The sequence below is a fragment of the Temnothorax longispinosus genome, chromosome 9 (assembly GCF_030848805.1).
Source record: "Temnothorax longispinosus isolate EJ_2023e chromosome 9, Tlon_JGU_v1, whole genome shotgun sequence".
Classification (NCBI taxonomy): Eukaryota; Metazoa; Arthropoda; class Insecta; order Hymenoptera; family Formicidae; genus Temnothorax; species Temnothorax longispinosus.
Genome location: NC_092366.1, coordinates 16,768,754 through 16,784,250, shown reverse-complemented (window position 1 = coordinate 16,784,250; position 15,497 = coordinate 16,768,754). Strand labels below are relative to the sequence as shown.

The following is a 15,497-nucleotide window of genomic DNA, read 5'->3' as shown; positions in this document are numbered from 1 at the left end:
CGGGGCTACAGCGGCGACAGGCGCGCAAACCACCGGTCGGTTTCCGTATCCGCCATTTCGCGGGGACCTGTTAAATAATTTACCACGAATTGGCCCGCGTCGCGCCGACATTGCCTATATTCGTCCTACTTTCGCGGCCTTTCTATCGCTTCATCTACTTCCGTCTAATTCTCTGCCACCGCGTATACCTCCGGCACCGGTGCGCGGCGGCGGGGACTCACCCACACACCCCCGGTGTGTTCTCCCTGCGTGCGCTTGTGTACATCCGCCCGTGTGTACCACCCTCAACCCTCCGGTTCCTCGGTTTGCCTTCTTCGTCATACCCCGGCGCGTGTTTGTTCAGTCGGCGGTTTCGGCACAGGGGTAGGAGGGGTGTGCGCTGTGACGTCGTTTTCCCCGGATGCGGCGGTAAAGGAGCCGGCACCACGTTTGCACACCGCTCGGTGTTTACACGCGCGGCTCCGGACGAGTTACCGACGTTACGAAGTTAAACAGGCCGGTGATAATAATCGCCATGGACAAGCGAAATTTATGGCTTCTTAATGAGTTTGATCATTGTTCATTAGCGGCCTCCGTCGTTACAGACACCCGCGCTTCCCTGATGAACTTGGGAGTGGAAAAATTTTGCACAATAGAAATTACCTATATCCTCGGGAAGCGAGAATCACGGTTCTCTTAGAACTCAAGACACCAAACTTTCAAGAGATAATTATTTGTTCCTTTAGAAAAATAGATTATACATCAAATTGATGAATTGCTTTTTATGATTGATGTATGTAATCGCACAGAATTAAAATTCTAAATGTCTGTAAATAAGTTAAGACCATTCACGTTTTTCTACGTATCAAAGTCTATCTATCGTGCTTGCATAACGTTTATACGCATTTTATCAGCAAACTGGGTCAAGTTGGCGTGCTCGGGATAAAGGGAGGTAACCGACGATTCCCTATTGAGAAATGGAATATTCGTTCAATGTCCTGTTTCCATCTTTTCCCCCTTTCGCGGCGACTGGGAAAGTACGTAAAGAGCATTTTGTCAAAGTTTTCCCAGTACATTCTTTACCTTGGCAAGAAAGTTGCACCTCGTATTTGCACAACGGCGCGTTGCTCGTGCGCGAAAATACCGGCCATTCGTTCTTTATGGATTCGAGAGAATACGCAATGGCGCGATTGTTAGTCTGAAGATTAATAGTTTTACCTTGATAATTCTCGTTCCTTATCACATTTAACACTTTGACTGCTATATCACGCATATCTGGGTGACACATGAATTTCCGCAAGGAACTCAGTCATCCATTCGTGAGTGACAGTTTTATTTGCACGGTTAAGAATGATTTTATTAAATAATAAGTATTGATTAAGACATTAAAAAACAATAAAGTATCAAGCTAATATACTAGATTTAATAAAAGCAGAATGATTGATTTTTATGTTTTTCTGCTTATATTTGTTTCCATTTCAAAAAGATTTATTATTTCCGGTTTGTGAATGACAGTTTTATTTATTCCATCTGAAATTATATTACTAAATATACGTACGTATTTTTATATATTTATTATTTATTTATTCTCTCGGCATGATTTATTTTGCATTCCAACTCTGCATATTTTGCAAACAGCCGCATATTTTCTCGACTTGGGGTCTCCCGGAACTCAATGCCGAAATCAGCTTGGCAGCCAAAGTGTTAAAATGCACGTTCGACTTTTAACGGCGCGGTGAATATCGTTTAAGAAGTACGTGCACTCGAAAATTCCATTCCCTTTGCCTATATTCAGCGTGATATATATATATAGGTATATGAAAATATGTGAAATACAATTTCCGCGCGCGCGACTCGCGCGCCAGTTCGTCCTTCAATCGCTATCCACCTATGTCTTCTTTTTATTGCTTTCCGGATGTGTTGGTTTCTACCTTTCCGTATGTTTGGCTGGAATTCGTCGGTTCGCCAGCGATGCCTGAATCTACAGAAAACAAGTCGCATCCACGTTTGCGCATCCGCGATGTTTACAGCGGTACTTTGATCAAATTACAAGGCTTGCACTTTCGCGAATGACTGCGGCGCAAATTGAATTTTTGCGTATTAGAAAATAGTCGGCGAAAATATCGATATCATGATGCATTCGGGCTCATAAAGAAAAACAAAGAAAAATGGTGTATATTTTATGAAAATAAAATGGCCGCGTTCAGCAGACACAACTGTTGAGTGTCGTCTTATCAACATACGCTACGTTGATTTGTTGGGTCTAAAAGTAAGAGCCATTCACGTTCGATTGCTACTGAGCGGTTCTGCTGAACGCGCCCAATATCACTGCCGCTGAAATCACAACTCGTCGCGCTTCAATTATTGCGTCAATATAAATGTACAATAATAAATGTACAATAATAAATTATACGTTAAAGTCCGAGCTCTGAATTTTTTTGAAACTGCGCCGAGAGAGCGCAATAATGTACGCGCATCGGGATGCCAACGATCAACGCGCGAGTCTGATTCGCTAAATTTATATTCCTGTTAACGGAGCGGCGTCAATAAACTCGATCCATGTATATACCAATCAATATGCCACGAATCAATGCGCTACTTCGCATCTGCTCTTCGCATCGTATAGCGCGTTTAAATCCGTATACGCGGTATCCCGGTGTATACACGGGCGCTGGTAATGCGATGTATTACCAATCCACGACGGCGTTCGTGTTTGCTTTGAATAATTACTCCGGGATCGTCGTGTCGGCGGATATACGTATGCGTCCCGCGTTACCCGAGAAACGGATATATTCCGCCACGCTCTCAAGTAAACGCGATACACGCGGCGCGTGCGAAAGCACAACCACATATACGCGGCGCGTACCACGCGCCGTAGACGGACGCACGTACGTGCGACGCACGCGTGCACGCATATGGAATACGTAAGCGTCTGCGTGCGCCGGAGTCTGTCGATGGTTCATTGTCTAAGTCATCAATTTGCTAGGTTCACGAGAGGATTTAACGAGGTAATAGGACTCGCCCCGGCGCTATTAACATTTTAATTGCGGCATTAACGATCCCCTTCCGCCTTTCGTAACATTTAATCGGCACGTTCGCAACCGATCATACTTGTAATGATTCACTGTTGGTTCACTGTTAACGATTAATGATTCACTGATGATTAATTTTAACGGCGCGGATTCGAAGTATTGGGGCTTCCAAGTATTGAAAGAAAGAGAACTTATGTCACACATCACTTTTAATAATTTTTACAAAATCCGCTCGCCACAGTCGCGCCGTGTTTATGTGCTCGCAGAAAGATTACAACATTTCGCGCGATGTTATCGTATATATACGTACCTTGGTTTGCTCTTCGTAAATGTTTACGTGACGCATTCTATTCCCGATAAAGTAATCGCTATCTCGTGCAATTTTCATTCCGGAGCATAACTTCGGTGATATGCACGGATATGCAAACGCGTCAACGTGTGAATATTCAGAGGCACGTATCAATGGGGCGCAAAGGTGCGAGAGCGGAGCCCACGTGCTCGTTGCCGTTTGTTAACGAGTTACTTCGTGCGTACGGCCATTCATCACCTGGCATTAATTACATCGTATCATTAACACCGCCATCGTCTGTGATGAATCTCAGAGCTCACGTCAACGCGGAATTTGAATGCGCGCGAGATCCGGGCTGTCGTTACGCGAGAGCATCATGTCGGTTGAGCTCTCTATTGATATTAAAATAGGAATCATATTTAAGGATTTTATATATTTATAAGGGTCTTATATACAATAATGCAAGGATCTTATATTATTATGTATCATATTTAAGGATTTTATTAAGGAAAAAAATCAAAATAACTTCAGCGATAAGAATCGCGTATCGTCGAACGTCAGAAATCCCTCCAACGATAATTAGATGATGCGTTTAATGTATAATCGAGTTATAATAAATAATTGTCAATCGTTATCAGATCGAAAAACCGTGTAACGGAATTCTTTTCTAAAACCGTCTTCTCCACAGTCATCAAATCAGATTTAACACCGTCAAAAACCTGTAGATTATGTGCCGACTATCCCAAGTTGCGTTTTTCTTCTCGCGCCGCGCCCGGTGCCGAGTCTCGCAGTGGAAAAAGCCGATACACGTCAGCCGTGTTCGCGCTCAATTAATCTCCGACGGCGACGGCGGCGGTAGCGGATGCCCGTTTCGAAGGTAACTCTCTCTCGGTACCCGTTACACCTAAGGTCAACGAGGGAAAAGATAATGAGACCACTGTGGTCGGTTGGTCGGGCGTTAGACGCCAGGACGATGGATGAAACGGCTATGAAAGCCAATAAAATCGCGCCCCCGACGGTTGGCGCGCCGTTATAAATCGGCAAGTAGACCGATTAATTGGGTTCACCCGATCGTGCAGCCCCCATTCAGTGAACGCGCGCTCTCCGCGTTTTGTTTCTATGTACGACCACACACGCGCGTACACGCTCTCTCTCTCTCTGGGTAGTCTGCATGGGTACGGGTGCGGCCCGAGTTCGCTTGGTCCGGGAACGTTCGACCAATTTGCAGTAATTCGATCGGCGCCGACGGTGACTGACTAAAACTCCAAAATTTGTGCTTCTCACAGTGAGAAAACGTATACGATATCGGGCCGCATTGTTACCTGATACGGGACCCGTTAACGCAGCCGCAGAAACGCAACGAGGCACTTGTCCGAAAATGCGCATGTTTCTCGCTGGAGAATTGCCATGTCGTGCGTACGGTGGGTCGGCAATGCGTTGCAATCGCGTAACTATGGTGAGAATGTACGTAATAACGCGTCTGAACTCATTTAGAGGTAATATTTGATTGTTTAATGCGAAATCGAAAAGAATTGGTTGCAGATTAACGTAAGATTAGTTTTATGCTAAGAGAATATTAATTAATCATATTATTATGCAGAGTTACAAAAAACTTGCGGAAAATTTATCATTAAAATATATGAGATTGAATCTTAAGATATATATATCAAAATCTAAAATAATATATATATCTTTAAAAAATTATATTTATTATAATTATACATATATATATATACATATCCTTTCCGTAAGGATAATTTGTCGCTTTCCTGTACTTTTCAGTGCCTATATCAGACGTTAGCGCTGTGGCCGGTTTCAAAGCTCGGATACCTTGCGACATCGATCCGCCGATTAAAGACGAGATGGTCATCATGGTATTTTGGTACAAAGATGAAAAGGACAGTGAACCAATATATCGCATGGACGTTCGGGGAAGGAAGCTAGTTCAGGCAAGGCTTTGGTCAGATCCGTATGTGTTCGGTGAAAGGGCGGTTATGAAGACGGACGTAAAGCCCGCCGAGCTGGAGATAGATCCTTTGGAGTCCACGGACGGTGGTATATACAGATGTAGAGTGGATTTTAAAAATAGTCCCACGAAGAATCAGAAGATTAATCTTACGGTCATAGGTGAGTTTCAACGAAAACTTGGTATTTCTATTTCCGCGTATATATAACTCCATAAGTGACAATTGCTATTACAGCTATTACTTTAAAAGCACTTCTGTCAAATGTGATTATTATCACAATTCGATATCTTCATCAAAATTTACTGAGCAATTTTAGATTTTATTGAATCTTAAGTTGATTCGCGATATTTATGGAGCAATTGAGAAGAAACGCAATACGTTATTTATAAAAATCATTAAAATCTTTTCATTTGTGATAGATATAGAAATAAATTAAGATTAAAAACTGAATAAAATTTACTAAGTGACACCTTTATGCAAATAGAAAATTCTTTAAATATAGATATGTAATTTTATATAAATTATTTGAGATTATATAAAATTATAAAAATGTAATTTATTAAACATTAAATTATAGAGAAATGCAAAAATTGAGACTAATGACTATAGTTAACCAACACATTGATTGTAAATACAATTAATTATATGCACGAATATAGAGGTATAAGATAGTATTTACATCTGCCATTCATCTAAAAAATTTTCGATATAAAACATAATTTATGCAAATCAATGAGGCATAATTAAAAATGAAGAAAAAAAAACAAAATAAATTACAAATAATCTAGAAATATGTAATCTCGATTGATCGCGAAGGCTCTCTTAGGATTAATTTTCCATTATTATTCCAATTATCTGTTATTACGACGGACTGTGGCATTTTATGACGCAAATTTTGTGGCTTATCAAGCGACGTTGGCGGACAGATTGTGTTTTATGGGATTTTAATCAGGCGGCACGTATGAGCAGCTATCTCTCCATTCATTCGTGATTTATTCGTTTTATATTATATCCGTGGGTGAGATTTACGCGGGCGGTGCGTAACCGCGGAAAACAGTATAGTAAATCGAAAAGATAGTTTGATTCGTTCAACCTCAACCTTCCGCGCGCAGCGGACAGTCATGTGGAAATAGAGCCATGAGACGAAATGAAGTTACGCGAAGTCGGTTGGATCAATTCCAGCGAGATGTAGAAACAAACAGCCGGATCATTGCGGTTTGATGCGTTTAGTTATAAGGTCGCTGCAGTTTCAGCAATTCTGAATCAATTAATTCAACGTCATAGTACCGATTCAACAGGTGCTAGCCTCATCCGAGGTCGCCGACGTGCGGGAAAAAAAAAAGAATCAAAGACCTGGGCCGTTATGTCTTAATTCTCATTTCGCGGCCGCTATCCGCTGCAGACCATTTCGCGATACGGAAATTCGATAGCGTTGCCTGGCCACGCGGACACAGATATTTTAACGTATTCGATTCAATTTCCGTCTATCGAGAGCCATTAAAACACAGTTCAAATTATTATTGCATCGTACGGAGACCAGGTGTCGGATATATTATAGATTTATGGCGAATGAAATCGATCTTATTAGGAAACGATAACAAAGGAAATCGCGCATATATAATTCGATATAACGGACACGCGGCGCATGCCGATGTCACGGAAATAAATTCCTATGATCGGAATTCAATTTGCTGACAGTGCCGCCGAAAAAGCCGGTGATATATACCGACACTAAAAGGACTCCAGCTCAAATACTGGAAACGTTTAACGAGGGAAGCGAGAAGTTCCTGTTGTGCGAGGTGATCGGAGGTACACCCCCACCGAGGGTCACGTGGTACCTCAACGACAAAGTCCTGGACGACACGTATACGTATATGCACGACGTAACGACAAATCGGTTGGATATCCCGAGTGTCACCAGGGAGTTTCTGAGGTCGAGGCTAATTTGCAAGGCGACCAATACTCAACTTATGACGCCCCTGACCTCTGAGGTCATTATAGATATGAACCGTGAGTGTAATTGAGATATTCGATATTCATATTAATTGGAAACTTTAGAAATTCTTAGAAATAAATTATGGATAGTGAAGTAATTTTTATGTAATAATTTCTTACTTCATCTTTTCCCCATCGTTTTTGTTTATTATGTTGAAATTCGATGAAAAAGGAATTGAAAAATTTTGTGTAATTAGGTATGTAATTTAATTTCAATTAATTTATTTCTCATTGCACTATAATTTCATCCGAGGTTTATTAGTAAAATTAATAAATTGATGATGCATAACGTGGGGTAGAAAATTGAAGTATCATGGATATTTTATACCAAAACTCATTTTGTGCATAATTGTTCATCGCAGTGAAGCCGCTCGTGGTCAACATTACGAATAAGCTATTTCATTTGTCGGCATATAAAACTTACGATATCGAGTGTGAAACCTCGGGTGCTAAACCGGGAGTGATATTCAGCTGGTACAAAGGGACTCATCATGTTAGGCACATGGCTAGAACTGTGAGTATATCTTCCTCGAACGGACGGAATTATCGTTTTACGATGTATAAGACTTCGTCGTTTTTTACGTTGCAATGGCATGGATTCTGAGTTCTTCGTAGTTCTCAGACAATCCGAACATCACGAAAAGTGTGCTGAGCTACGTGCCGACCATCGAGGACGATGGAAAATTTCTGACGTGCAGGGTGGAAAATTCCATAGTGCCTAACAGTGGCTTGGAGGACAAATGGCGTTTGTTGGTGTATTGTAAGTTATTATATCCCTTCCCCCTCATGGTCTAAGTTACTTTAAATTACTCATAGAAACTTTTATTAGTATCCGATATTCGACTTGAAATTATTATAAATCTTGATACGTTTCTCGTTTTTCTTGTTAACATTCTCCTTTCAACGACACATTTTCTAATTGTCGATCGCGTACAAAATTATAATAAATAAGAGACATTTCTCGCTACCGATGCTTTCAGACGCACCGCGGGTGAGCATTAAGTTGGGTTCCAGCTTGAGGGCGAACGACATAAACGAAGGCGACGACGTCTACTTTGAGTGCGACGTGCAAGCCAATCCAAAGTCTTACAAGCTACTTTGGTTCAAAGACGGCAAGGAATTGCATCAGAACGCCACCGCGGGGATTATTCTTCCTGGTGGACAATCCCTGGTATTACAGAGCGTGACGAAAAGCTCCGCCGGGGAATATTCCTGCATGGCAGTCAATGTCGAAGGGAAATCCATGAGTCGACCGGTAACCCTCGAAGTGATGTGTGAGTACATCCCTTTCTATATCCGAATCGATCCGCGTGACTGATATCGGGGAATTCGGCAGAAGTGTTTTTAATTCATCATCTCGAGCCCATCTGGTATAACGATTAGAATAACGTCGTTATTCTAATTTTATTAATACATTCACTTTCTTATCGCAACATCGTCGATATTGAGTCGGGTCGCTGGTAAATCGCGTTTACATAGAAGCGTCAATTATCGGCGTTCGCCTGTAAGGAATGGAAATCGAAAACCGCCGACGCGACGGGCTCACGGGCCCGGCCCTTATTTTTCCCCGCCCGTGACGCTCACGAGCGCGAGAGCGTGCACCGCGGTAAATTGAATCTACCAGCCGGCGCCCTCGTATTTTCAGACGCACCGATTTGCAAGGACGGCTCTTCCACCCAAGTGGTCGGCGCCCTGAAGCACGAAACGATCTCGCTGGTCTGCGGCGTACAGTCGAAACCGCCGCCCACGACCTTCCACTGGACGTTCAACAACTCCGGGGAGTTGATGAGCGTGCCGGCCACGAGGTACGCGCAGGTCAAACCGCTCAGCCTGATCACGAGTCACTGGCACGGCTCCAGACTGAATTACACACCGGAGAACGACATGGACTACGGCACGGTCGCCTGCTGGGCGAGAAATCGGATAGGGGCGCAGAGGACGCCCTGTCTCTTTCAGATCATCGTCGCCGGGAAGCCCTATCCCTTGCAGAACTGTACGGCCCTCCAGTCGACCACCGGACCCTACGCGTACCGAATGGGTAAGCGTTAGCCCGGGAGGGTACCCCGGGAACCCTCGCAACGACCTGCTAACTGCGCCATTACACCGGCCATCATCGTGGCTGACGCCTTATGGTCGATGCCCTTGTTGCGTTCAACAGCTTGTTTCCTTGTTTCCCCTCGAAAAACATGATAACCGTGAAAACGCCCGTGAAATTAGTTTTTATCGATCATCAATGCTCTCGAATGGGACTCGTGTCTTTTCTCCTATAATTCGATTAGATAATTGACGCGAGGCTTTGTGGTAAAATCGTTATTTACATTTTTTACAGAACGTTTATTATTTTCTCTAATTTCTGTGGGTAATAAGATGAATGAAAAGCCGCAAGGTATTTTATTCACTCCGATTTTAATTAAACTAACAATAAGATTCGCTTTTTTTGGCAAACAATGCAGCGCTCGAACATAACTCATTTTAAATGTCGGCTTTCACATTCGTTCTGATTTATGACCGTGTTTGAGGATTTATAGTTATTTAGAATAGTAATTTTCGATCAGCACTGCTAATTACAGTCCGCCGGTATATGGTATATACTTATTATGCAAGTCTAGCTAAAACTATTATCCAATTAATTCGGTCTGGCCCCCCCCCCTCTCCCTAATCGACGCTATCGAGTGTGCTTTGCCACGACGACGCTCGCGCCGGGAAGCAATTAGGTCTAGCGAGTCCGAATGTTTTTCTTCCTCCGGGAAGGAGCTTAACCGCCTCGATATGTGTGCGTCCGTGTGAAACAGGTCACGAAGACTTTAAAGCCACCGACTCGAGGGATTCGGACTCGCTGATCGTCAGGTGCTCCGAGGGATTTGACGGTGGTTTGCCCTTGACTAATTACGAGCTAGAGGTCTACAGCGAGGAGAGCGTTTATCATGTCAATACCATCTACCTGAACCACACCGATAGATCCGGCTCATCCGGTCCAGTTTTCGAGGTCTCCGGCTTAGAGCCGGGACGGAATTACAGGCTTCATCTTTATGCCGTCAACGCGAAGGGCCGGAGCGATCCCGTTGTTCTGGAACCGGTCACGCTCAAAGGAGTAGCGATGTACACCACCGGTGAGTTTTTATTCATTTTTCTTTTAAAGCGCCTCTTGAGATTCTAAATGAAATAATAACGTTGTTATTATTTCAAAGTAGCGATTTCATACCCGCGATCCGAACGGCACACAGAGACGAGCGTTACATGTTTCGGCAATTACTTAGAACCGGAGCGAGCTGATTAAACGAATGTTCGCCGTACACGATGATATACGTATAAATCTTTACCGGCAAAATTCACAATCCCGATGAAACCGTGCTCGAGATTACGAAACGTCTCTCGAGAGTTTATTCTTGGGAATACCTTCGCTGTATCTTTCCCATGTGTAATTTCCAGTCATTATTATCGGTCTTAATGTATGTAGATTGTATTACGTCGATAGAGTGTTTGCTCGTCGTGATTAACCCTCCTACTTTCATTACGTAATCTTAACGTTAGAGGCAAAATAATAACGAGGTGAGTTAATAAAGCGCTAACGACCGTTGTGGAAAGAATTCCGAAACGTTCGGCTGGGGTTCTTAATTGGACTGAATTGCACGACGGAGTTAAGTATACACGTCGGGACATCGTAAATGCTTTTGTTTGCTTTCGACGAAATTGTATGCGCATTTGGATCAACCTTATTTTTAATTCTAGGCCAAGGAAACTTGCTCATGTCTAACATGTCTCCTCGTATCTCTCATCTACACAGATTTTTTTTAAATTTTCGTCGTTCTATTTCACAGCTCTATTTACAGTCCCTTTTACAGTTCTATTTTACGGTTCTATATTTCCTTGCTGTCTTCATAAACTATAACTACTCAAATGGAGCGATGAATTTAACTCTCGCCACAGCGGTAGAATATTTAACAAATGTTTCACTAGTTCGGTTATCGATCTTGGCAATAGAGACTTTCAAATTCTGACATCGATTAAATCTATTTCGGATTCGGTGGAATCGAGGGCTTGCCGTGACATTTCTGTAATCAAGTACGAGACATATCGGCTTGATCAAATATTAATGCATATCGACGGGTGGGCGGCGCCAAGTTGAGCGTTGACATTACTAATCAGCGACTTCCGTCAAAACTTCCCGATGTAATTATACGAAATTTCGACGCCGCCTTTTGAGAAAACGCGGCCGGCGCGCCGCGACGCCTCCCGCCGAGTATCACCGCTGTCCCGCGCGGGCCTTGAATTAAAATCCCATAAAGCCCAAGTCTCTTTCCTCGCCGCTACCTCATTTCAGCTGCATTTATCGTCTTTAATTTCCATCCTCATGGGTTATTCATGCCGGCTCGCGCACGATTCCGCCGTGCGGTAACGCGAACGTGTGGCAACCCGTATATATATCGTCGTCCCGTGTGCGTGTGTACGTGCACGCACGCGAGTGCACGCGCACATCCCGCGACCGGCAAAGCTCATCCCGAATCCTGGCTGCGTATCACCACCACCGTCGCGTATCGGCAAGCGCTTGAAGCCCCTCAAACGTTCTCAGACAACCCCTCCCCTCCCGCCCAAGTAGCTTCTACCTATTCCCGCGGGGGTGGCAAATACTCCCTCTTAACGGTACAGCAATGGAGAAACGCGCGCGGGGTGGGAAAGGAGCTTTCGAGACCCCGGGATGACGGACTCAGACAATCGCGTTTCGCGTGTCCACCTTTCGTTCTCGATCGTGTACGTTCGCGCGCGTGTATGCGCGTCACGGTATATATGCATGTGTGCCCATACATATACACACACACACACACACATACACACTCGTAAGGAGACCGTTCGTTGGCTAACGAACCGAGGCGTTTTCTGAATTCTAAAGAGCCTGGCCATCTCTGTCCGCGGACCCGATCCTCCGCCTTCCTCTTAATCTTTGCTTCCGAAAGCTGCCTGCGTTTCCTCCGTGATCCAATAAGTACACGGAAAAAGCGAATCTCGTTTACCGGACACGTTGGGACGAACGACGCTACCGGACGCTGGCTGTTGATGTCGCCATCAGTTCGAATGTCCATCCTGATGAGGATGAATGTTCTTTGCCGGTCGAGAATATATACGGATATACGTTAGGAAATCGCACGTTTTGCGCGCAACGACCAGCCGTTAATCCTGCGACGAGTGTGATGCAGCCAGCGGAATTAGATATCGCGATATCCCAAGCTGACGCTTTAATACGAGAGGGTCAGTCAAGTATAAACCGAACTTTTCCACCGCTGAACAAGCGATCACGCAAGGCCGAGACCATTTGAGCAAGTTAGTGAACACGATGAGCGAGTAAGCAGTACCGAGTGCCGTTGCACAACGCTCTATTATCAAATTTTTGACCAAAGAAAATGTTAAACCGATCTCCGACCGAGATCTTGGAGAGACTACGCGCACAGTTCAGTAATGAGACGTCGAAGACACATCAAATGTTTATCGTGGCGCTGGGAGGACAATGATTCAAAAATAACGAACAGGTAGAAGCGTTCGTTGCAAGTGGCTTCGGACACGTCCTACTTCTTTTTATGACACGGGAATGAAAAAGCTGCCAATCCGGTGGCGCAAGTGCTTAGATGTTCAGGGAAACTATGTAGAAAAATTGACAAAAATAACTTGTATGTGCATTAGAAATACTTTAACTGAATAAGGAGTTTATTTTTTTTTATAAAAGTTTGGTTTATATATTTGACCGACCCTCGTAAATCCGGAATTCGACGTTATAAATAAAACGGAAACATAATAATTAATGTAAAATATTCTTCCCAAATTCCACAAGTTACTCGATTTATTTCCCCGCATTCGAGGGATTAAGAATAGACCTCGTAGGAATTATTACCGGTTTTATCCCATGAAATTTGAATGACGATTCCCCCTCGTATGGATTTTCGTCTCATGTAATGTTAAAAAGCTGTAATGCACCGCGCGCGGGCAGATAAAACGTCACTTGCGAGAGAGAGAGAGAGAGAGAGAGAGAGACGCGAATTGCCGATACGAAATTTGCCGTTTAATGGAAATCGATTTGCTGGAATCCAAAAAGAAAACGCCCAAGCGCGTTCCCATCGTTACGCACTAATCCGATGTGGCTGATTGCCGCTTAATTGTGATGTGCGCGCATTGTCGATGGTCCAAAACTAACTTGACATTCGTACGGGATCGATAATGCGCGCGCCGTGCTCATCTCGCCAAGTATCGTCATCATCGGATAAACCAATAAAGCCGTGCATACTTTAACATACGTAAACGGCGACGGGATCGATAAAATGCTCCTTGCATCGTCGCGCTGTTAATGTTCACGTTCGTTAATTATGTCGAGCGCGCGGAGAACGTAAAACTTATTAAATATTAATAGCGAAATGACATTCGTTTGAAACAGACCATTCTGTTTTGGCTTTCCGCGAACAAATTTACTCGCACACGCACGCAATAAGATTCTTTTTATTTTATCAGCGAAACACAGATTTTGCTGCAATATCGAATAATTGGTTAGTAAAATTGGTCAAGCTCACGTCGAATGTGCAGCAGCAGCAGCGACGGTTTTGCTACGGCAGCAAAATTCTCTTTCCCCGTACAGATATCGAATATTTTATCGAAAGGCAGAGATCTAGTTTCTTTCGAATTAAGCCGATTCTCTTACGTTTAAATCTTGCTTGGAATCTAGCCTCGAGAATTTATCTCCTACTTGATTATCATTCGGAAAACAGGTCACGCTATCAGCATACAATCCAGCGATATATATTCCAAGAGATCGAAGCGCTCATTATTTCTAGAAAGGTACATCGGACCCTCCCACAAGTCACGATTTTTTTCTTTACGCTTGTTTCGCAGGTCGCGGTATCTCGGACGAGACGACCGATTACAGCCTCCTGGTGGCGTGCTTCGCCGGCGGGGTAACCGCTATTTGCATTCTGATCGTCGGGATAACGCTGACCCTGTACCGGCGAAACCATCCGACGATGCATCAGACGATGAAGACGCAGGCGGTGGAGCCGGTGCAGTATGAGGGCAAGGAGGACCGGCCGGCGGCGCCGCCGGCGACGAACGGGGCACACCGGGATAACTTGAAGGAGCAGATAAACGCGGACGTGCCGGACGACGATCCGGACGTGATACCGAGCAAGACCGCGGAGAGGCGGCCGGACATCTTCGAGCCGGGCTACGCGTCCGGCAAGTCGTCCGAGCGCGCCAAGGACTTCAGGTGCCTCGAGGACCTCGATTATCCGTCGCCCTCGTCGGTGCTTCACGCCAAGGACTCCTGGATCTATCCGAACGGTTACGCGGAGAGGACCGAGAGGTGCCTGAGCCCGATGCGGCCCAGCACGCTGCCGGTGCATCGCACCCACGACATCTACACGAGGAGTCTGCGTGTACAGGAGAGTTGTATATAGACGGAGGTATAGCGTCTTTGCGCCCGATTATCCGGGTCAGTACCCTCCGATGCTCGCCAAACCGTCGTACGCGATTAAACGACGCTTGTAAATAGACAATAAATACCGTTAAGGACTCACCCCCCCCCCCCACCTGACCGGCACGTCGATTCGACACATTCCTATTCTTGTTTTTCACCTAGCCTGTAAGAGGTAGCCTCGTTAGCTTCGTTTCTAAGGGAAACGTGATACTTGGAACGTCAGGGCGCGATCATGCGCGTGTACAGAGACAATAATTTTCCGCCGTTGAAAATAAAAGAAAGAAAAACAGACTTCCCGTCACCTCTCTATCTCTCGTCGGAAGCCTTCCCGTTAAAACTACTCGCGAATGTCTGAAGGAGCGTATAAATGTTTTGTCTACACGGATGTTTTATCGTGCTTCGTGGTTAATTAAATGGTCAAATATAAACGTTTGTATATATAGATAAATAAATCTTGTTGTTTAATATGCACATCCTCGCTGTTGTTATTTACACACGTTTTCCCAAGCGATGCACCGCGGTCGTCATTAGCGGGCAGATTAGCATTAGCTATTAAAGCTCTTCGCGCGGTACGCCGAAGTTGGAGTAAGTATTAAAGAGGGATTAATTACTTCCGGACAAGTCTGACATTTCATTTTCCACGACTCGAACTTATTTTCGGTTAACGAGACGCTTCGACGCGACTAAAAATTGTCCGTCGCCGCTCGACGCTTCGAGCGCTGCTCGGTATACGAATTCGTCGGACACACTCTCGCGTATAACGTTCGCGTGCCCGCCACGCTGAC

At 44.5% G+C, this 15,497-nt stretch overlaps 1 protein-coding gene across 2 annotated transcripts in view; it reads left to right on the top strand.

Moving 5' to 3' along the window:
• The window catches only part of LOC139819314 (neural cell adhesion molecule 2), a 31,717-nt gene extending 16,534 nt beyond the window's left edge, over positions 1-15,183 (top strand). For both annotated transcript variants that reach the window (XM_071788556.1, XM_071788557.1), the window contains exons 3-10: positions 5,083-5,427; positions 6,966-7,277; positions 7,625-7,776; positions 7,878-8,022; positions 8,243-8,536; positions 8,908-9,300; positions 10,055-10,372; positions 14,133-15,183. In XM_071788556.1, the coding sequence (XP_071644657.1) occupies positions 5,083-5,427; positions 6,966-7,277; positions 7,625-7,776; positions 7,878-8,022; positions 8,243-8,536; positions 8,908-9,300; positions 10,055-10,372; positions 14,133-14,692 (2,519 nt within the window). In that variant the 3' untranslated portion in view covers positions 14,693-15,183. The remainder of the gene's footprint in view (positions 1-5,082; positions 5,428-6,965; positions 7,278-7,624; positions 7,777-7,877; positions 8,023-8,242; positions 8,537-8,907; positions 9,301-10,054; positions 10,373-14,132) is intronic.
• Positions 15,184-15,497: the final 314 nt, after the last annotated feature.